The 23,046-nt window shown below is 44.2% G+C and overlaps 1 protein-coding gene across 1 annotated transcript in view; it reads left to right on the forward strand.

The window, feature by feature from the left end:
* The window catches only part of LOC119726055 (MAM and LDL-receptor class A domain-containing protein 1-like), a 196,551-nt gene that overhangs the window by 150,578 nt on the left and 22,927 nt on the right, over positions 1 to 23,046 (forward strand). The window contains exons 127-144 of the mRNA XM_038197672.1: positions 1,294 to 1,556; positions 2,358 to 2,448; positions 3,392 to 3,529; positions 5,474 to 5,579; positions 6,668 to 6,815; positions 7,897 to 8,134; positions 9,031 to 9,363; positions 10,266 to 10,382; positions 11,537 to 11,677; positions 12,804 to 13,060; positions 14,619 to 14,703; positions 15,479 to 15,607; positions 16,150 to 16,305; positions 16,852 to 16,952; positions 18,384 to 18,548; positions 20,180 to 20,270; positions 21,036 to 21,191; positions 22,903 to 23,028. Coding sequence (XP_038053600.1) covers positions 1,294 to 1,556; positions 2,358 to 2,448; positions 3,392 to 3,529; positions 5,474 to 5,579; positions 6,668 to 6,815; positions 7,897 to 8,134; positions 9,031 to 9,363; positions 10,266 to 10,382; positions 11,537 to 11,677; positions 12,804 to 13,060; positions 14,619 to 14,703; positions 15,479 to 15,607; positions 16,150 to 16,305; positions 16,852 to 16,952; positions 18,384 to 18,548; positions 20,180 to 20,270; positions 21,036 to 21,191; positions 22,903 to 23,028 — 2,841 coding nt within the window. The remainder of the gene's footprint in view (positions 1 to 1,293; positions 1,557 to 2,357; positions 2,449 to 3,391; positions 3,530 to 5,473; positions 5,580 to 6,667; positions 6,816 to 7,896; positions 8,135 to 9,030; positions 9,364 to 10,265; positions 10,383 to 11,536; positions 11,678 to 12,803; positions 13,061 to 14,618; positions 14,704 to 15,478; positions 15,608 to 16,149; positions 16,306 to 16,851; positions 16,953 to 18,383; positions 18,549 to 20,179; positions 20,271 to 21,035; positions 21,192 to 22,902; positions 23,029 to 23,046) is intronic.

Below are 23,046 nucleotides of genomic sequence, written 5' to 3' on the forward strand. Positions count from 1 at the left end.
ACCAGCTGAAAGAGTGTTTTCGGATCTTTCTATTGGTGTGGTTTATTCGTAGTGTTACCGTACAAAAAAATGAGAAAAGTGCTTCAGAAGTATCCACGCACAATTCGAGGTATGGAGTGCCATTTGGTCATGTGGTGAAATGGCTTGCAGTTTGATGAATGAAACCAGATGAACAAACAGGCATAACTCTCTTGTATTTGCACATATGGACTTCATTTTTACATCACATACAAGAGTAAGGTTCAAGGAACAAACTTTACACACAACATTTATGATTTTAATCACTCCTTGGCAATGAAAATCTGGGTTGAAAAAAGTTAGTTTTTGACTCGTGCTCATTTTGTTCACGCTCTAGTGATTTCCGCATGACTGAGCAAACAATTTGGTCCTGGGGAGAGCTTAGTCAATAAACAATGTGGGCATGAAAGGGTTAACCAGAGCAGCCCCACTGGACAGGGTTCTCATCACAGTCTTGGAAAAATCCTGGAAAAATCCTAAAATTTACAGCTATAATGGCAAGTCATGGAAAAGTCGTGGAATGTTTGTGTCGCCTAAACGAAGTTTTGGAGACAGTGCTACATTCTGTATGACTGTACACACCAGATAGGAAATTTATCCCACGAGTGAAATCTTTAGAAAATAGGGCACCCCACAAGTGAAATATTAAGAAATAGGGATAAAAGGTCATGGAAAAGTCAAAGGAAAAGTCAAGGAATTTTTGTGTCCCCTAAACAAAGTTTTGGAGACAGTGCTAAATTCTGTATGACTGTACACACCAGATAGGAAATTTATCCCACGAGTGAAATCTTTAGAAAATAGGGCACCCCACAAATGAAATATTAAGAAATAGGGATAAAAGGACAACAATGCTCCTACCTCGGAACTCTCATCTGCTGGAACGTCCGTATGACCTTAGAGCTGCAGTTTTGAAAATTTTTTGTAACTTCTACATGCTTTCACAGATTTTGATAAAACTTGGATGCAGTGACCCTTGTGTGTTGAAGGCCCAATTTTTCATAGGATTACTGAGGTCAAAGGTCATGTAGGGGTCATTAGAGGTCATTGTTCAACTATGCTTCAGAATTGGATTGAGTGATCCTTGGGTGGGCATTCATCACAAGTCCCACTTTTATCCGGATTTTTTTTTCTAAAGTCCTTCTTTTGTCCTGTTTTTTTTATAAATCATATCTCTTCACCTGGGTCTGCTTGAAAGCCTTAAAACCCTCTGTTTATCATCTGGTTTGACCTTCAACCTCTGAAGCCATATTTCTTTTTCTTCGGTCTTGCACCCAGGCTACTACATCTACATCGAGGTCAGCGGGCAGACCCAAGACAACAAGGCCCGGCTGGCCTCCAACTACTTCAAGGAGACGAACAACAACACCCACTGCATGGAGTTCTGGTATCACATGTACGGCGCTCACGTGGACCAGCTGACCATCTACACCCAGACCTACCCGGACAACAAGGAGACGGCCGTCTGGCAGAAGATGGGCTCCTTCGGGAACCAGTGGAACCAGGGCATGATCCACTTCCTGGAGACCACACAGTACAAGGTACCAGTCATTCAGCTGTCCACCACTGATCGTTTGCCGTTTTACGAACTGATGCATACCCATAATACAGGGTGGATAAAAAAAAACGAAACCGAGATATTATTGATTATTGGAACAGGAGTCAGGCACATGTGAATCAAAGGGAGATATCCTCCGTTAGGGTTGAATCTCCTCTTTAAAATGACACCCTGATCATGTCATTACATTCACGGTTGACTGAGCAGTGACCAATTTTATGAAAGGGTCTATTTGGAGAATTGCGCCACTTTTCAATCGTGGTTTTTGTTGTGTCATTTGTCACAGAGTGAAAGGCTATGATTGCCAATCAAGGCAGGTGGGGGAAAAAAGAGATTTCACCATGAAAAGTGGCGCAATTCTCCAAATAGACCCTTTCATAAAATCGGTCACTGCTCAGTCAACCGTGAATGTAAAGACATGATCAAGGTGTCATTTTAAAGAGGAGATTCAACCCTAACAGAGGATATCTCCTTTTGATTCACATGTGCCCTACTCCTGTTCCAATTAGCAATAATATCTCGTTTTTGGGGGTTTTTTTATCCACCCTGGACAATGGAACATGGACATTTTTCAACCTCCATGGATAAAATGAGAACTTGCAAAGGAAAACATACAAAAATCACCATTAATAGTGGAAAAAAGAAAAAAGAAGAAAAAAAAGAGTTGACTTATTGACTCACCCTGTAGCACGCTTAATGACGTCGGTGAAGGGCGAAACCTAGTATTAAATATGATTCAGATGATAATCGGAGGTTGACTTCTTTCTGTTTTGCTTATCCTTAGGTTATCCTGGAAGGCACAGCCGGTCCTAGTTACCAGGGTGACATCTCCCTGGATGATCTCAAGTTCCACGCAGGAGCCTGCCCGCCAGGAGGTACGAGAAATATTTAACAGTTGTATTTTTTGGCCGGACCCTCTTTGTACCTTGGCTCTTAGTTCTTGGTTGGCTCATCTCCTAAATACTCCGCGTGGGAGTTTAAACAGGAGACCAGAAACACCGGGGCAGACCCCTTCTCTTAGCGATAAGTGTCACAGGGCTCTTTTACGTGCATTGGATTACACAGCACACGGGACCTACGGCTTTACGTCCCATCTGAAGGACGAAGCAATAATGGTTAGGTGCCTTGCTTAAGGGCACAAGTGTCCACCCGGCGGGCTCGAACCCACGCCACTGTTGCCTCTGAAACACCAGAGCATGAGTCCGGTGCTCTTAACCGCTAGGCCATGACACTCCACATGACACTGACTGACCTCTTCACTGACTCAAATAGGGTGATTCACAATGCAGTGCGCCACCAAGAGTTTGCCATGGAGAGTCCATTTGTCTAGTTTACGGTCGACAAAACATGGCCCATTTGAATGAGAGTCAGTAGACAACTTAGTTAATTGTTATAGATTGGGGCATAGCGTTCTGCCGCCTTACAAAAAAACACCATTTTGATAAAAAGAAAAGAAAAGGGCAAACAGATACTCAAATCATATGCTTACGAAACTACTGACCGGGAAAACGAACAACTTCAAATGTCCCGCGCTGCGAATTTGTCAACCATCTCCCACAATGCACTGGGAAAAAATGAACTCTTCCTGACTTTGGGCGTGATCCCTGCCTACATGGCATATATGGGTTTATGGCTTCTGAACAATGACGTTGACAAAATGGGGAAACCACCAACACAGGGCTAGAAAGCTCAGTTAGTTGAGCACCAGAACGGCAATATGGAGGTCGCAGGTTTAAACCTCGCTCCAGTCCTTTTCTAAACCTTATAATCCCAGTTTTTTATCATAACCATGTTTTCCTTTTCATGTCTTGCTTCCAGAGCTCTGCGACTTTGAAAACGGCCTCTGCGGCTACGAACAGGACTCGACGGACGATTTTGATTGGACGCTGCACCAGGGCCACACCCCCAGCTTTGGCACCGGGCCGTCCAGCGACCACACCTATGGAACACTCACAGGTCAGATATCTGAACATTCAGATTTCTTCCTTGATTGTTTCAGGACATCAAAATTTGTGTTTTCTTATTATTTTTTTTGCCCTTTAAAGAGAAGATACAACATTTGCAAACATCGAAAAACGAAATGATCAAATTATCACGAAATACCTTAATGAACTGTTAAGGACTGACAGTCTAAAGCATCCTGTGAAATTGTGGCTCCTGGTGTGCTGACATTTTCAAGAAAAATTGTATTTTTCCAACGCTGGTCGGCCGACCATCGTTGGAGAAAACTGTTTTTTTTTTTCAAAAACTGCTCCTAATTTTGCATATTTAGTTATTTCACATTTACACACCTGTGAAGGGTTAGAAGCCTGCTAGACTGATTATCTGACCTTACAATAAGCCATTTGTGAGTAACCTATACCCTTTGGGATTTAAATTTGAAAAACATCTGGTACGCTGACTTGCTCAGAATGCTTGGCACATTTTAACTTTGAATTCTCCAGACCAAAGACACTGTTGCTAATCACATGATTCGGGGCAAGCTCTTACAAAGTTACGTAAGAGACGCTCAGCACCAATACATTGTTCACAATGGGTGAGAATGGCACAAAGACACCAGACAATGCTGGAGCTTGTGGTTGCTAGCATAAGGCTTGCCCCGAATCACGTGATATAGTAACAGTCTCTTTGGTCGGGAGAATGCAAAGTTAAAACGTGCAAAGCATTGGATTAAGTCAGCGTTCCAGATTGTATTCAAATTTAACTCGCAAATGGCTTATTCCACAAAGTCTATAAATTGCTCTGTTTCATCTTAAGTGGGGTCAGGGAACCAGACTACAAGAACATGATTGGTTTTCTTGGTTTTCCAGCATCTACAAACCCAGGACATGAAACAAGTCAGTTTAACAATATTTGCTTTAACATACTAATCCTCCAAATCCATTTATTTCTCAAAACTGCAGCAAAAACAAATGTTGTACATTCCCTTGAAAGGCAATACACCTTTTTTTCTTTTGCTGTAATAGTCAGAAATGGATGGATTTGGGGGTTAGTATTTTATGGCAAATATTGTTACACTGAGCTGTTTACAGTTTTTGGAAAAACCAAGAAAAAAATGCTGTTCTTGTACTGTCTGGTTCCCTGACCCTACTTGTTACAAAATGGAGGAGTTCATAGACGTCAGGGAATTGTCAGGTCAGGGAACCAGACTAGCTGGCTTGCACCAGTTCATGGACGTGTAACCGATTGCAAAACAAAACGTGAACTAAATTTGGTAAATTGGGGGCAGTATTTGGACAAATTCCCTTTTTTCCCCAACGTTGGTTGGCCGACGTACCATCATTGGAAATTGATGCAAAAATCCCCTTTTTTCTTGAAAATGACAGCACACCAGGTGCCATTATTTCACAGGATGCTGAGACTATTATTCACTTACAGTCAAGTAAGGTATTGCATAACAATAGTTTTGTATTTTGATGTTTGCAAATGTTTTTTAGTACCTTTAACCTTTAAAAGGCAACATTTTCCAGCCAACTTCTGCTATACAGCCAGACGCCACAAAATACTGATTCGCAAGAGTCATTTCAACAGTATTTGTACGATATTTCTTGCCGAAACCTCATATTTTTCAACACTCCGGGGTGTGCAACGGAACGTAAATTGTAGAACAATAGGCTGTGCACAACGGCCAATTCAAGATCAACACGCGGTCCGCCTCCACAGACTTCTTGGACTTTATGTTTATGTACAAAAGACACAACGGATTAGCGTGTTTAGACGTCACCCAGAGGCTAGTCGAGGCAATCGTGACGTTTTAACCCGTCAGCTGTGCCTGTGTATGAAAAGAACCAGTGCGTATTATACACAGCCTCTGACACAAACTGGTTAAGGGGCCATACCCCCACCGAAAGCCCCGATATTTAAACGTGACATACCTGTTTGCTTGTTTGTTTCCTCCAGGGCACTACATGTATGCCGAGATGTCCAACCCTCAGCAGGTTGGGGACATCGCACGGATGGACAGCCCCAAGTATTCCTCGACGCCCGGCCAGTGCTTACAGTTCTGGTAAGTTGGACCTTCATGATGGCATAGACCCCGTGCAGAAGCACCCCCTCGCTTGGTCACAAAGAGAAAGTCGGGGGGACTCGCATGCATTGCGACCGTGAGCCTGGCACTCGCACGAAGACCATGCAGGTGTCTGTGCAAATATCATAACAATTCGGGCGATTCACAATGCAGTGTGCCACCAAGAGTTTGCCATGGAGAGTCCATTTTTCTAGTTTACGGTCGATAAAACATGGCCCATTTGAATGAGTGTCAGTAGACAACTTGAGCTAATTCTTTATAGATTGGGGCATACCATTCTGCCGCCTCACAAAAAAACACCATATTGATAAAAGGAATAGAAAAGGACAAACATATACTCGAATCATACGCTTACGAAACTACTGACCGGAAAAAGTAACATTTTCAAATGTCCCGCGCTGCAAATTTGTCGACCATCTCTCAAAATGCAATGGGAAAAATTAACTCTCCATGGCAAACTCTTGGTGGCGCACTGCATTGTGAATCGCTCGAATTATTAGCGCCTACCACTTACCTCGTACCCCAGCGTCGCTGTCTAGTGGTCTAGCGTCGCTAGACCACTTTAAAGGTTGGTTGGGGGGGGGGGGCATGAATTTGCCAATGGACTATTTGTGTTAAAAGGTAATTTTATTTATAACAACCCCCTCCCCCTTCATAATAAAAAATTGGGGAAGGGGGCTGTTCAAAATGGACTATCATGGACACTTTTGGACAATAGGTGGCGCTCTTTAACGCAGCACATTTGATGATGGATTTGCAGGCACAATAACAAATTTGCAGACGAAAAAATGTGGTAACACGATTAATGTGGTGGGTGACCTTTCCCCCCCCCTCCCACATCCCCTTCTAGCGATGGCCGTGACCCTAACCACTTTGCTCTTTCCATATGTCCGTTGGCAAGACCCCTAAGCCTCAACACGCCTTCTACAACCCCCCCCCCTCCATCCTCCCTTCCCCCCCCCCCTAAAAAAAAAATAATACTGCTAAGCGTTCTTTAGAGGATACTTTGCATCGTCGTCATTTTAAATGCCCAATTCAAGATGTGATTGCTGTTTTTGACGTGACAGGTACTACAACTACGGAAACAACATCGGCACCCTGAACGTCTACAAGAAGACCTACGGCAACTACGAGAACATCTTCTCGCGGGACTATGACAACTGGGCCGAGTGGCACGTGGCCGAGATCACGCTGGTGTCCATTTCCAGTTTCCAGGTGAGTTCTCGACATATACCTATGCTCGATGTTACAAGTAATGTCAAACAGAGATGCCAATTTTCAGGTTTTAACCTGAATTCAGGGGGGTTTTTTTTCGAAAAAGTGACAAATTAAAAGTGCAGGATTTGGTCTGAAACATTAAAAAAAAAAACAGTTTTGAAAGGGTATAAGGGTAGTTTCAGGTTTTTTAGTAGTGTTTCAGGCTTTTTATTGATATATTGGTGGCATCTCTGCTCAAAGGAGATCCTGGATATTTTTGTGGGAGTCCATCGTACGGCCCGGAAGACCAAAATCACAAAGACCAATTTTCAATGAGTACATGTACATGTAGGGGCTATGCTCGCTAAATAAATGCAAACTTTCAGTTTAATCAAAGAAGAAGAGTTTTTGAATTATAATCACGTCCATCTGTGTGTAGGTGCAATGTCTTATATGCTGTCAATGACAAAAACTCAACCAATTTTGGTATCTCGTACTGAAAAGTTGCGGAAGACATCTATTCTACAAAAGCGTGAGGGATCGACACAAAGAAATATTGATATTTTGATTTCAAATCATCTGCGTTTGATGGACCAGATGTCCATTTTCTCACACCAGATCAGAGAGTTCAAAAAGGATCATTCTGTCATTTCAAACCCTCTCCAATCGCTGAGTATTCAAAAAGGAACGCTTAGTTTTTTTTTTTTATACCTGCCCTGAAAGCAATACTTGTATGGGCTCCGTGCACAAGTACCCCATCAACGGCCAGAAAAGAAGAGTTTGGGGTGACCTAGACTGGTTCCCGATCCATCCACTGCGTATTTGGAATGTATCCAAAGTTATTGGAGGCAGGGATTAGTCTGCGAGACCATCGCAAGTTGAATTCGACTACACCTGACGCTCACGCGAAGACGCTGTGGCTATAACTTTTGCACATTCAGGAATTTGTGCGTACTTCGCGTGCGAACTAGTACAGTACAGTACGTGCACGCTGTGTGTCCCGTCCATTGGAATCTCAAAAGAGGTAAAAGCGCGCCCTCTTTTGTTGGCGCACGGAGTCCATCGACCCTAATCCCTTCTTTTACTTTCTCTGCTCCAGGTTGTCTTCGAGGCGATCCGTGGTCAGAGCTGGCAAGGCGACATCGCCGTGGACGACATCCGCATCCGCGACGGCGCCTGCCAGCCGTACGGCAACTGCAACTTTGAGTCGGGAGACATGTGCACGTGGAAGAACGCCGAATTCAACCAGGACGGCTTCGATTGGGTCCGACAGAAGGGGGCCACGCTTTCTTCGCAGACGGGCCCGTCTGTTGACCACACGTTCGGAAGTCCGTACGGTGAGTCTGAAAGGCGAAGCTAGTTCCTTTCTTAAAAACTCGTATATGCATTCTGTTCTCAACATCATTCATTTTCAGTCGCATCTCGGACTAAACTAGACACAAATGGGCTCCCAAAAGCTGTGCAAAGATTAAGAAATGTTCAGGTTTTAAAGATGGGAGAAAAAACCCTAGGAGAACATTCTGGGGAAAACCCACAGAATCAAGCGGGGATCGTACAGCTATACTCAATGACTAGAGTGCGAACTAATCATTCTTTAATATGCGCGGAGAAACTTGAAAGCTGTCCTGCGCGCAGACATTTTGCGTGTTTGTAGAACATAATGAGATGGAGTGAAATTTTTTAAGAGTGTGCTCTAAATGCAACGAACAAGTACGGGTATAACATATGCAAACAACTTCAGTGCGTTTTGACATTTCTGGTTAAAAAAACATTACGGCAAAAATCCTCTGTAGCAGATACGCGCACGCGTTTGTGTTGTTTGCGCAGAGCAAAATGAAACGCTCATTTCAGATTTGAGCGTATCGGCGCTGATAACGCACCTGTATAGAATACAAAAGCAGATATGCAAATAGCCGTACAAAAGCCGTGCAAAACTTTGAGCTTTGCGTAGGTTTGCGCACAAACATGGATGCCCCCAGCAGGCATCACTTTGTACATCGAGTCAGCGCTGCACAAACATGGATGCCCCCAGCAGGCATCACTTTGTACATCGAGTCAGCGCTCTAGTAATTTAATATAGCCCTACGGCAGGGACTGAAAATGCAATCCAAGTGTGGACCAGGGTGGGAATCGAACCCGGGCCCATAGGAGTGGAACGCGAGGGAAGCACCACTGCGACAACCTGACCCCTCCCCAATTGTGAATCTCACATCATTGCAATGTCTGCCTCCAGGCACCTACGTCTACATCGAGACCTCCTTACCCCGCCAAGAGGGTGACACCGCCAACCTTCTATCGGGCTTCTTCCAACCCGCCGACTACTGCATCGACTTCTGGTACCATATGTACGGGGACGACATGGGCACCATGAACATCAACATCTGGCCCTCGCAGAACATCTTCACGGCCACCGGCAACTTGGAGGACCTTTGGCGCCATGCCGTGAAGGACTTTTCGCCCGACTACCCGCAGGCCTTTGAGCTCGTGATACAAGGCATCGTGGGTACGTCGCACCTTGGCGACATGGCGGTGGACGACATTGTGATCACCAACGGCAAGTGCCCAGGTAGGCATGTTGGGTCTTGGGGTGTGGGGGGGGGGGGGGGAGGAATTCAACACTTTTAATGTGTTCACTCTCTGAGTGAAGATATGAGTGAAGATTTAGGTTGTCTTTGCACGTGCACAGAGACGCTACAAGTTTGTGCTCATGTGGAGGATGATATTCGCTCACTGATGCCAAGTTCGCACAAGGACTATAGTTGACCAATGGTTAACCATAGTTCGACTAACGTTTGCTCGAACTCTGTCTAGTCGGCGGTGGCTGACTACGCTAGTCGACTATTTGGAACCAGCCTACTGGGGCTGGTTGCATCGCTGGTAACCAATAGCCGCGTGCATTCATAACGCTAGCAGAGAGCCAGGATCCAGAGGTTTTGCGATGACATTTTGACCAGCGTTTGACTAGAGACGCTCCCACGTGCGCAGGCGTAAGGTACGTCACAAATCAACCACTAGTCGACTAATGGTCCTTGCCCGAGCTTGGCCTGAGTTGTCACGAAGCGCCCTCTACTGTCAATTCGCAGAGTAGCCCATGGGCCTTATGCACGAGTCGGCCATATTGAATTGAAAGTGAGGTAAAATCTTCATTTTTTGAACTTGCGAAAAGAAATGAAAGCAAGCAAATTACTAGTTAAATTCAAGTCTGCTTCAACAAATAATTTAAATTTGTAAACAAACATTCCCTGATGTTTTAAGCCAGATTTAAAAAAATAATTCAGTAAAATAAGGCTGCATTAATAGTCTGGCGCCGTCCCATTCAACAGTTAGCGATTTATGAAATACATTCAGGGAACTCGACAAAAATGGATGGCCAACTCGTGCATAAGGCCTATTCGCAATAAGTTGAATAGAATTGTGTGCGCTGTGAGACCAGCTTTACTAGCCTTGCTCCGTCTCTGGTCTTTGTAGCTGTGATACCCGCGTGCTACAAGGTCTGCCAGGATGATTCCAGCAAGTGTGCCTCCAAAGATCAGCTGTGCGACTTCGTCAACTACTGCAATGACGGAACCGACGAACAAAATTGCGGTAAGTATTATTTTCGAAAACAGAATTCAAAAAAAAAATTCAGATTTGGTCTTTGCTGGGTCAGATGTCTGCACTAGTACTTGGTTGGTTCTTCTCTTAAGTACTCCACAGTTTTAAAGGGAATGTACATCATTGGCTTTTGCTTTAATTTTCAGAAATGAACTATTTGAGGGGTTAGTATAATAGATCAAATTATTGTTACACTGACATGTTTGAAGTTTTGTATTCGAAAATGCTGGAAAAACCAAGAAAACAAAAATGTTCAAGTAGTCTGGTTCCCTGACTCCACTGAATATGAAATGGATCAATTTACGGATGCCGGAAAATTGCACGGTAAGGGAACCAGTCTAGCTGGCCTGCACCCTTTCATGAACATGAAACCAATAGCAAACAAAATTTGGACTGAAAAAAATGGTAAATTTGGAGCAGTAGTGAAAAATAATTAGGTTTTTCCTACGGTGGTCGGCCGACCATCGTTGGAAATGTATACAAAAATAGAATTTTCTTGAAAATGACTTCACACCAGGTGCCATAATTTTACAGGATGCTTTAGACTGTCATTTACCAACATCCTGTAAGGTATTTCGTAAAAACTTGGTCGTTTTATTTTTTCTATGTTTGCAAATGTTGTATTTTCCCTTTAAGAGAAGGCCAGAAACACCGGGGCAAACCCCTTCTCTCAGCTATAACGATTACTGGGTTTTTTAACTCGCATTACACAACACACAGGACCTATGGCTTCACGTCCCATTCGAATGACGACTTCAGGAATATTGGTTAAGTGCCTTGTTTAAGGGTAAAAGTGTCCAGACCCGGGCTCCACCCCACATTCTGCTGCCTCTGAAACACCAGAGCATGAGTCCGGTACGGTGCTCTTAACGCTAGGCCATGACACTCAATAGCAAGCAGGAGTTTGTAGGTTCGAGTCCCACCGATGATTTATCTTTCTTCAAAGCCCGCTGATAGCACTCAGTATAAAAAAATTGTAGGGTTACACCAATAAAAGGTGCCGTGAGTTGTACTGATTGGTACTTGGTTTTGCAATAGGTTCATTCTAAATCATAAAATCAAAATCACTTGAAATGATTTCCCCTGAAATATCTAAAGAAATGATAACTTGATTTCTTTTTTTGTTTCGTTATTTCTGCGTTCAGGGACACAATGCTCATTTGAAAATGACGAATGCAACTGGATCAAGTACAACTCGTCCGCGTTCACGTGGAAACGGCACAGTGGCAAGTCTCCAGCCGATAACACGGGACCGACGTACGACCACACCACGCTCTCTGAGTCAGGTTTGTGACCTAAACAGATTATAACTCCACGGGATGAGTAAAAAAAAGATAATAACTTAAGTGTCCGGACTTAAGTGTCAGCTCAGCTTCAGCTGTACATTTCGAGAAAAACAACATTCTAGGATCAAATCGAAAGTTACTTAATCATGTATTTTTGAATTGGGCCTGAATTCAGCATCCGAGACACGTTCTCACTGAGCCATTTGCAGCTATGCAATGTCGCGCACTGATCAGACAAATTATAGCAAACGCACACGTGTATGCGTCGTGTCAACGCTTGCGCGCGCTTCACATCATTGGAAAGGCCTTCTTTCGTTGATTTCTTCAAAATGACAGCATGCCATAAAGAATTTCACAGGGAGTTTAGTCCCCTTACTATCTTTCAGCCAAGTATAAGTTTCAACAATAATTACGTCAGTTACTTTTTGGATAGCTGCAAATGATGGACTGTAGCTTTAAGACATACTCTGTGTGCCAAATTCCATGCTTGTGTCATTAAAGTGAAAAATCCCCCAGATATTTTCCCAATCTGCCCCACTAAAAGTAAGAATGACAACAGTGAATGAAAAGTCGAACTGCAGACAGGGCTCTGGAGTGCTCTGAAACGTGCAAAACTAAATCAGGCCCACTTTACTCACACTTTAGCCAGCAAATTTCTCCAAAAATTCCACTGGGGCAAAGAAAATGTCCTCAGTATTTTACCAACCAAGTTTGCAGACTCAATTCAATTTTTAAAGTAGACTTTTCTGTAATATTTTGCACATGAGAGGGAGGTCAAGTGAATTCAAAATGGGGCTAAAGACTAGACTGGTACATGTCCAACCATGGTCCAACTATTTGGAAAGACTGACCTATTCATTCTGTGTTAACAGTCTGGTGGCTTTATTACTATGTGAAATGTGTGAAATTTAGACTAGTTCCCACTTCATACCACATGTTTCTTAAATTCTTTTGCCGTGGTTGATTGATGCAGTACTGAAGCTGTGTTGGACTGGTTGTTTTAGGTGCCAGTCTATTTTCTTGTTTTGCATGTTTTCAATACCTTAAGTTTTGGGATCCTCATACACAGTATTGAGAGTCCCAAATTTTCAGTCTAACTGGTACCCCGTCATTCCTCCTAACACAGGTTACTACTTGTACTGCGCGGCCAGCTCCAACACGGGAACGGGCTGGGCCGTGTTCTACAGCCCGCTGCAGCACAACGCGGCCGCCAGCTGCGAGCTGCAGTTCTGGTACCACATGCAGGGCGAGGGCATCGGGCAGCTGTCGGTGCTGCTTCACGAGGAGACCATCAGCCTGGAAATCCTACGCCTCGAGGGCGACCAGGGCGGCCAGTGGAAGAAGGGCATCGCGCCGCTGGGCCGCATCCCTGGTACCTTTGACGTGAGTTGACGTAGGAGTCATTCAAAAAAAACTTAATTGACTGCCGTATTGCTATTAGGGTTGTGCATAGGAACCGGGTACCTGACCGCTGATGTCAGGAACCAAAGAATATCACCATTTAACAGAGATGCCACTTTTCCGGTTTTAACCGAAATTCCGGTTTTTAAAAAAAATCTCACAAAATTTTCCGGCCGTCAAATTAACCAGAAAAAGAGAAGAAAAACTGTGGAAATGCGTTGATTTTTACCTCGATTTAGTACATTTAGGCGCATGCATGGCACAACGTTGTTCGTTGAAGTAGTCTTAAAAACAGTCTTTGTGTATGTTGTTGCTGAGCCTGCATGCGATACAAGCAGCCAACGCACAGACGTACTTGCACGCAGTATACAACGGCGCCTCGCGCGTGCTTCACCGCGTGCGGGCGTGTTGTGTGCTAAACACACATAGCAATCAGCCTGGAAATCAAGTCTATCATTTCAGCTATCGGTGGTTTCCAATCGCAGTGATATATGTGAATACAAAAAATGCGGGTACCAACCATGTTTTCGTTGAGCGCATCGCGTACTACGCGTAGTGCGTAGTGCAAGGATCATGTTCACCGACAGCAGTGTTGTGGAATCGTGTATGTTTCGTGTCGAATATTACGTTGGAAATTCGGGTAGGCAGAATAAATATTAGGAATATGGAAAAAGTCAAATTGATTGAAAGAAACCAACAGCTTTAAAGGCCAAAGAAGCAAAATTAAAAAATAAACAGAACTTGGCTTGGCTACAAAAAAAGTACAAGATAAAGATGACAACGGGGACTTTGTGGCGGACACGGAGTGGCTTTTTCACACACAAAAAAGTTCTGTTTTTTCAAGCAGCCGTTTCGGTTTTTTTCAAGCAGACCCAGTTCCGTTTTTTTTTCAAGCAGACCCAGTTCCGTTTTTTTTCAAGCAGACCCAGTTCCGTTTTTTTTCAAGCAGACCCAGTTCCGTTTTTTTTTCAAGCAGACCTAGTTCCGTTTTTTTCAAGCAGACCCTGTGGCATCTCTGATTTAAACGCAATGACCCTAAAACCAAAAAAACCCCAATTTATTGTGTATTCTGACTGTTTGGAACAACAAGGAAAACGACACAGAATACTTCTTTCAACAACTGTCAACAACTGTAGTACACAATATCTTTATTAACAACCCTGGTTAGGCAAACAATGTGATTTATACAATCCCTTTTTTTTTTTTACAACAGGCCTTCAAAAGGACTTTGTTGAATACTTTCAACTTTTAAACTGAGGTTTTATCGCTGGTGATGTTTGGAGACAATTGTGACGACGATTCTTGAAATCGGATTTTTGGACGAAAGTGGTTTTAGGTTCACTGTGTTTTAATGGTGATATTCTTTAAACGGATTGAGCAATTTCAGTATTTTTTTCATCTAAAAGTAGCTTATGAAATTGGCTTTCCGGTCATTATTATTTTTGGTGCTACATAGTTTTTTAAACATGAAATATAATTGTTGGGGTTTGGGTTTCGCTTTTTTTTTTACTTACCCTGTATATGCGACCTGCCTTCTCAGGTGGATTTTGACGCCTACCGGAGCTTCGATACGGAAGGGGACATCGCCATCGACGACATCCTCCTCAGCGGCTGTCAAGTTCCTCGTAAGTCTCTAAAGCCTTTTCTTTCATTTTACCACGCAGGAGCTTTCCAACAGTTGCTAATTTGAATTGGGCTCTGGACCGAGACCAATGGAGTACGTACCGAAGTGAATACGTCACGCGCACAAAATGTGTGTGAAAGACATTAGTGCGCGATTCAGCCCGTGAACCAACAAGTACTCCATTCATTTGCACTACACTTTCTGGTTCTAAATGACGTCACACTTCGGTACTCCATTTCATGGCACTGCTAACGGACAGAATTCTGCGCTTAGAATCACCGTCCTGCGCTAACAGCTTTAGCGAAAAAATTCTGTGCTAACCCTGTTAGCAGAGAAGTCTGAGTTACAGGATGTACGCATGAACATGAAGCCAAAATTCCTAACTAACCCGTGAAGTATGCTAACTGTAAGCACAAATTGTACTGTTACAGTAAGCGAGGATTTTTGTTTGCTTACTATCATGACTGTAAAAGCAGAGCCGTGAAATTGGGGTTAGCATTATTAAAAGTTGGTTCGTCTTTCTTTTACGGTAATATGAATGGGCCGAAAGTTAGACTTCAATCTCAACCAAACTTGGTGACAATAATCTTTGGGTGGGGGGGGGACTTCAGACGACTTGCGACATTTGAGGTCAGAGGTCATCTAGGGGTCAAATGAGGTCATTGTTGATTTTGGTTAGGTACACTGACAAGTGTGCTTGCTAACTGACTGTATAAATACTGCCAGCATGCCAGGGGGATCGCGCAAATTTAACTTACAGTTTGTTCTTTTAACAGAACCTGTGGCCGGTGATTGTCGCGACACGGAGTTCAAATGTGCCAGCAAGGCATGCGTCGACAATAGCCGGGTCTGCGACTTCAGCGACGATTGCGGTGATATGTCCGAGGAATGGGTCAAATTCTGTGGTGAGAATGAGATCGTATAATATTCTCAAGCATGACTTTACGTCTTGCCTTGATTCTTCGTAATGAGAGTTTGGGGCACTGTGTTCCAATGGCCACGATGTTGGACTTGTGCGCTGTGGTATGTGCATTGCCAGGGTGGGGGGGGGGGGGGGCTGGTGGGGCTGGGCCCCCCTTGGTGAGCACTTGGCCCCCCCAACGGCAAAAGCCATACATTGTATTTTGTATTTTTTGTGGTAGTGGGTCTCCCTAGTTGATAGTATGCCCCTCTGTCTGCCCTGTCTCCTCTGTCCCTGCACTGTTCCTTGGAGAATGGTCTTTGACAATCCGCTTGCTCTCGTTGCATGTCCGTACCCCCTCTTTTTCCTTTTCTTCACCGTGGTCAGTAGATCTTCATTCCGGCTGAGACGTTGTCTGTTGTGTGGACTTCCTCATTTGTAATGTGGTCTGTTTAAGTAGAGCCCAGAGGATGAGAAAATGGACCTTTGGCTTCACTCCGATTGCCCATAAAAATGTTTGCTTTGTTATTTTTCTTTCTCACCTAGACGAACAAAAGTATGACCGGTGCGACTTTGAAGACAACTTTTGCGACTGGAAGCGCGTTGACCACAGTGCCTTCAACTGGACCAGGGCCCAAGGATCCACCGAGGATGCATGGGGAACCGGCCCACTCAGAGATCACTCCACAAACACCTACCTAGGTGAGCCAATCGGAGCAGAGAACGGCTTCACTCAGTGTGAGGTCGCAGCAGCAATAGCCAATCAGATCTGAGAATGGTTTCTCTCATTATGAGGCCACAGCAGCAATAACCAATCAAATCTGAGAATGGTTTCTCTCATTATGAGGTCACAGCTGCAGCAGCCAATCAAATTTGAGAATGGTCCTTGTCATTCGAGGTCTAGAGCAGTAACGGCCAATCAAATGTGAGAGTGATTCATGTCATTACGAGGTCAGAGTAGCAACAGCCAATCAGAACTAAGCATGGTCCCTGTCATTATGAGGTCAGAGCAGCGACAGCCAATCAAATCTGTGAATGGTCCTTGTCATTATGAGGTCAGAGCAGCGACAGTGTAGTATTGATAAGATGGAATTTGCATGGGGGTGATGTAAATCAATAGTAAGTTTTGCTCTTCACCGACGTATAAACTCTGTATACTCATTGTGTTATATTAGGTATTATAGTATTGTGTTTATAAAGATACTTTTTAGATATTTCTTTCTTTCTGTCTTTTTGGGTTTTTTTTAGGAAGCTTTATCCACATTGATTCCAGCTCTGCCAATTACAAAGACCGAGCACGCTTGGCGTGGCCACCACTTCAGGCCATACAGTCTGGGGACGACTGCCAGGTATGAGATAAGCTGGCTGATGGCCACACTAAATCACTCTCGCCAAATTAACATTATCGGGCTTCTGTAATGTGGCTTGCTTGAGGACACAGCCAATACATGGCCGGCAACTCCATTTCATTGCGAGTAACCTCCACTAGAAAATTCTGAGAGAAAACAGTCAATCTAACTGTAAACTGGCCAGCCCTCTAATCTATCTTAATTCTTTGTCCAAACAGCGGCTTTATAATCCCTAACACTTAGTGTAATAAAGCCACATGTGCTGTCTCGCAGGTGATATTGACAAGTGCAGGGGATTAGCAGCAGTATCTGATAACAGGGGCCAGTTTGTTGACAAAGGGATGAACAAGATAAGAGTGTACTGCTACAAGCACTGCATTCTTTCCGAGTTTACAGGCCCTAACTCGGAAAGCTGCTAGAAGCACTCACACCTGATGTGAACTCCTGACCCTTTCGAACTGGAGTGAGTAATGATAAATTGGTGTATTCTAGCTTGCCTAAGGACACAGCTCATGGCCAAGAGTTGGATTTGAACCCCTGACCCTTTCACCCGGGAGTGAGTAATAATATGCATATATGGGTGTATTCTAGCTTGCCTGTAAAGGACACAGCTCATGGCCAACAGTTGGATTTGAACCCCTGACCTTGCCGCAACTGACCATAGATCACTCTCTGCAAGTGGCCACAATCAGCGGCTAGGTGTGTTCTCGCCTGCCTGAGGACCCATCCCATGGCCAGCAGCTGGATTTGAACCCCTGACCCTTCAATCACAAGTAACAGATGCTAACACCTCACCGCAACTGACCATAGATCACTCTCTAGAAGTGGCCACGATCAGCCACTAGGTGTGTTCTGGCTTGCCTGAGGACCCGTCCCATGGCCAGCAGCTGGATTTGAACCCCTGACCCTTCAATCACAAGTAACAAATGCTAACACCTCACCGCAACTGACCATAGATCACCCTCTGCAAGTGGCCACAATCAGCCACTAGGTGTGTTCTGGCTTGCCTGAGGACACAGCTCATGGCCAGCAGCTGGATTCGAACCCCCTGACCCTTCAATCACAAGTAACAAATGCTAACACCGCACCGCAACTGACCATAGATCACCCTCTGCAAGTGGCCACGATCAGCCACTAGGTGTGTTCTTGCTTGCTTGAAGACACAGCTCGTGTCCAGCAGCTGGATTTGAACCCCTGACCCTTCAATCACAAGTAACAGATGCTGACACCGCACCGCAACTGACCATAGATCACTCTCTGCAAGTGGCCACAATCAGCCACTGATTGTGTTCTCGCCTGCCTGAGGACCTAGCTCATGGCCAGCAGCTGGATTCGAACCCCAACCTTCAATCACAAGTTACAAAGGCAAGCCACTCACCAGGATTAAACCGTACATGACCAATTCCCTTTTTTTTTCTCCCCATTTCCCAGCTTCGTCTCTGGTTCTACATGTACGGCACAGACCTGGGAACCGTCAAGATCAAGACGTGGACACAGACGTTCGGAGTGGAGACCACCCTGTACTCCCGCACCGGTCACTCTGGGGACTTCTGGGAGCGGGTGGACATCAAGTTTGACTCAGACAAACCGTTCCAGGTATAGCAGCATGAAGACTGATATTGGACTCTGTCACAGTGACATAGAAATAATAGTTACTTTTCAGAGTCTGTTATTAAAGGTATAGTCCATCATTTGTAATTTCTGCATTTTGTTCGTTTGAAGCAACAAAAGTGCTCAAAATCTAAAGAAGGGTGCTGAACAACTGACCTGATGAAGTTTCAGCTCAGCTTCAGCTGTATATTTCGAGAAAAAACAGCATTCTAGGATCTCAATTTCAAATCAAAAGTTGCTGAATCGTGTTTTGAATTGGCCCTGAATTCAGCGTCCGAGACACGTTCTCACTGAGCCCATTGCAGGTACGCGATATCGTGCACTGATCCGACGAATTATAGCAACCGCGCGCGCGTGTGCGTCGTGTCAACGCTTGCGTGCGCTTCGCTGAATAAAATAACAAACTACTAACGCAGATTTCCAACGGTGCGTCTTAAGAAGCACCGTTGGAAAGGCCTTCTTTTGTCGATTTCTTCAAAATGACAGCTTGCCAGAAAGAATAATATCACAGGGAGTTTAGTCCCCTTACTATCTTTCAACCAAGTGTGTTTTTCAACAATAATTACGCCAGTTATTTTTTGGATAGATGCAAATGATGGACTCTGGCTTTAAGCGGGACGTAGCTTGCGAGGTCAGCGCGACCTCTTCATTCAGTGTTGTGGCTAAATCCCTCCGCTCACGTGACCACCCTTAGGGCGGCAGCCACTTGTCATGTACAAACATACAGCGTGTCACAGACTCCCACCTCATGGTTCCAGAACGCACATTCTAGACTCGACTCGACCTTCTTGACCTAATGACTCTACCCGACTTGAATCAAGTCTAGACTTGGCTCGACCTTCTTGACCTAATGACTCTACCCGACTTGACTCAAAGTCACTTATTTAAAATGACTTGACTTGATTCCGATCGCTTCTTTAAATTTACTCGACTCGACTCGAGTCACAAAAATCGTGACTCGGTACAACTCTGAATAAACAGACTCTGAAAGGTAACTATTACGTTCCAGTGATGTTTGTGAAAGTCAAGGGTCCACCAATTTTTTTGTTTTTTGGGTTTTTTTTCACGTTTCATGGAGTTGCTTTAAACGTAAATTTGGTAAGCGTGCAATATATTTGCTCAGCTTAAATGCGGCTCTGTGGAATAAGACCTGCGCACCGGGTTTCATGAGATATGCCACGACGTTGCAACTCATCCCAGCAACGTGCCTGCAAATTGTTTCCTGCAATGCTTTCTGTTCCGTTAACATTCTCATACGCTGCGCATATCTTGCAACTGTTCTGGGCCCAATTTTGTGGCTTTTCGAGCCACGCAATTCTGCGCTTACGATCTCCATTCTGTGCTGACCGCGCTAGCAGAAACATTCTGTGCTAACCCTGTAAGCACACAATCTTTAGTTACTGGATGTTCGCATGCGCGCATAAGCCAAAATTTCTCGCGTGAAATATGCGTACCGTAAGCACAGAGTTTTCTGCTAAATTAAGCAGGGATTTTTCGCTAAGCTGAGCAAGAAATTGGGCCCTGGGCTGATTGTTGCTCTGCGCAGTTGGACCGACAATGAATTTTGGACATTTTGTTTTTAATTCCTAGAAATTTATCCGACTTTTTTTGTCCAGGTGATATTGGAAGGCGTAAACGGAGATGGTCCATTAGGGGATATAGCTGTGGACGACACGTCATTCACTCCAGACTGCAAGCGCTACACAGGTGGGTAAAACTGGCATGGTAAAACCGGCAAAGCCAGTATGGTAAAATCAGCGCAGAAAAATCAGCTTGCTAATACCAGCACGGTAAAACCAGCACGGTAAAAGCAACACTGTAAAACCGGCACAGTAAAAGTGGCACAGTAAAACAAGCACGGCAAAACAAGCCAGGTAAAACGAGCATGGCAGACTGGTAAATAGGGAACCAATCACTGCGCTACAGGTGAATTATATGAATATTCCGTTCTGACTTTGCAATGAATGGCTAAATATTCTGACAGAGAAACCATTTTTTAGTTTAACGGTTTCCCGCTTATCAGTTAAAACCAGCACGGTAAAATGCTGTAAACCGGTAAACATAAACCGTTTAATGGACTAAAAGTATAACTGTTACTGAAAACAACAATTTGTCTGTGTTTACTAGTCAAATGGCAAAGTATCATAACACGGGATCTGTTTTCGGCCATTTTCAATAAACCTTCGCCTGACTGGTGGGGGCGCTGTTCAAAGCGGATGAGACTGGTCACTATCGGACAATAGGCTGTGCTATTTATTGTGGCATATATGCCAACAGACACACATTATGCACACGGAGATTAGTGCCATTACTATCTTTAAACCAAGTATGCTTTTTAACAACAATTTGGTGAGTTATTTTTTTTTGGATAACTGCGAATTATCTACTCTACCTGTAAGGCCATACCCCTTGAAGCAGAGAGTGATGAAATTACACCTCATTTGGCAACTTGTTTTCTGTCTATGATCACAGATGATTTCGATTCCGTTCCTTGGACCCCCACCGTCAGTCCCTGCGGCGAGGGCAAATGGCAGTGCTACTCCTCCAGTGACCAAGTCTGCATCGACATCACCCAGAAATGCGACTGGGTCATGGACTGCCCCAACGGCGAAGACGAGAAGAACTGTGGTACGTGCTTCCATCTTGCATCTTGTATCTTGGTTCTTGGTGGGTTCTTCTCCTAAATACTCCGAGTGGGGTTTAACAGGAGGCCAGAAACACCGAGGCAAACCCCTTCTCTTTATTAGCGATAAGTGTCACTGGGGCTGGAACCTACGGCTTACGTCCCATCCAAAGGACGAATCAATAATGGTTAAGTGTCTTGCTTAAGGGCACTCGGACACTTGGTTGGTTGTTCTCCTAAATATTCCATGTGGTAGTTTAACGGGAGGCGAGAAACACCGAGGCAAACCCCTTCTCTTAGCGATAAGTGTCACTGGGGCTGGGACCTCCGGCTTAACGTCCCATCCGAAGAACGGAGCAATAATGGTCAAGTGTCTTGCTTAAGGGCACTCGGACACTTGGTTGGTTGTTCTCCTAAATATTCCATGTGGTAGTTTAACGGGAGGCGAGAAACACCGAGGCAAACCCCTTCTCTTAGCGATAACTGTCTTTTTTTAGTCTGGGACCTCCGGCTTTACGTCGCATCCGAAGGACGGAGCAATAATGGTTAAGTGTCTTGCTTAAGGGCACAATTGTCTACCCGGGCACTCGGTTGGTTTTTCTCCTAAATACTCCGTGTGGGAGTTTAACAGGAGGCGAGAAACACCGAGGCTAACCCCTTCTCTTTATTAGCGATAAGTGTCACTGGGTCTGGGACCTACGGTTTTACTTCCCATCTGAAGGATGAAGCAATAATGGTTTTAAAGTGCCTTGAATCTCACCGCAAAAAAGCACTACCTATGTATATTGTGCTGCTTGCATAAAATGTGACCTGCTCTGTCAAAAGCAGACGCTTCTGGGCAGAGGTTGAAATTGAGATAGGGCCAAAAAATGATGTGGGGGTGATTTTTTTTTTTTAATTTTTGCATATTTGTAATCTTGAATATGTCTAAAATAAACTATAAAAGTTTGAAACCCTAATTTGAACTCTAAATGTAGATTTATGTTGATGATTTGTTAAGGTTATATCAGGTAAAGAAATGTCTGTTTTGTGACGTTTGTGGCCATTTTCTCCGTTTTCTACTTTTTAACACAATGAACTTCAAAATAGCATAACTTTGCCCAGGAATGACCGGTTTCAAAAATTTAACCACCTTTTAAAAGGAAAATGTACATATTTTAACAATATGCAAAAATCTAATTTTTGACCTTATGCCCAGAAAATTCTGATTTTGACAGAACAGGTCACATATGAATAACAGTGCGAGAACGTAATCGCCAAGCCATTAGATTTGTCGCAACCCGGCCGATTTCGTACTAGTCTTATACCAGCGGCGCCGATGGAGTCTGGCTGAAGTTCATGGACAAGATACAACTATCTAACGACTTTTCATCAAGTCTACATAACAACTGCCTTTAAATTGCACCTGGAGCCCTAGGGCTGAGGACAGTTACTTGGGTATATCCAATACTCGACTGAAAATGCGGAGAGCTCGGTTTTTATTTTTCGGCCATTATCTCAAACTGCCTTGGCACATTTCGACACCGTCCTTACCGATCATTTGCTCGTTAAAAAAAAAAGTCCAGCGTCGAAGGAACACCTTCTTTTGAGGGCAGTTGAGGGCATCGCAGCTTGTATTGTGATCTCTTCTAGGTCGACTTGTTGCAGATTTGGTTGAACATAATACAGCATTAGTGAACTTTCTTTACCTTTTTTATTTTACAATTTCTTGTGCAGGTCCGTGCGATTTTGAAGACCGGAAAATGTGCGGCTACACGGATGTCAGTTCTGGACAGTATGCCTGGCACCGACACAAACCGTACTCACAGGAGATTCCAACTCAAGACCACACCACAGGATCAGGTTGGGCGTCCATTTATT

Source organism: Patiria miniata, unplaced genomic scaffold (assembly GCF_015706575.1).
Source record: "Patiria miniata isolate m_02_andy unplaced genomic scaffold, ASM1570657v1 HiC_scaffold_19, whole genome shotgun sequence".
Lineage (NCBI taxonomy): Eukaryota > Metazoa > Echinodermata > Asteroidea > Valvatida > Asterinidae > Patiria > Patiria miniata.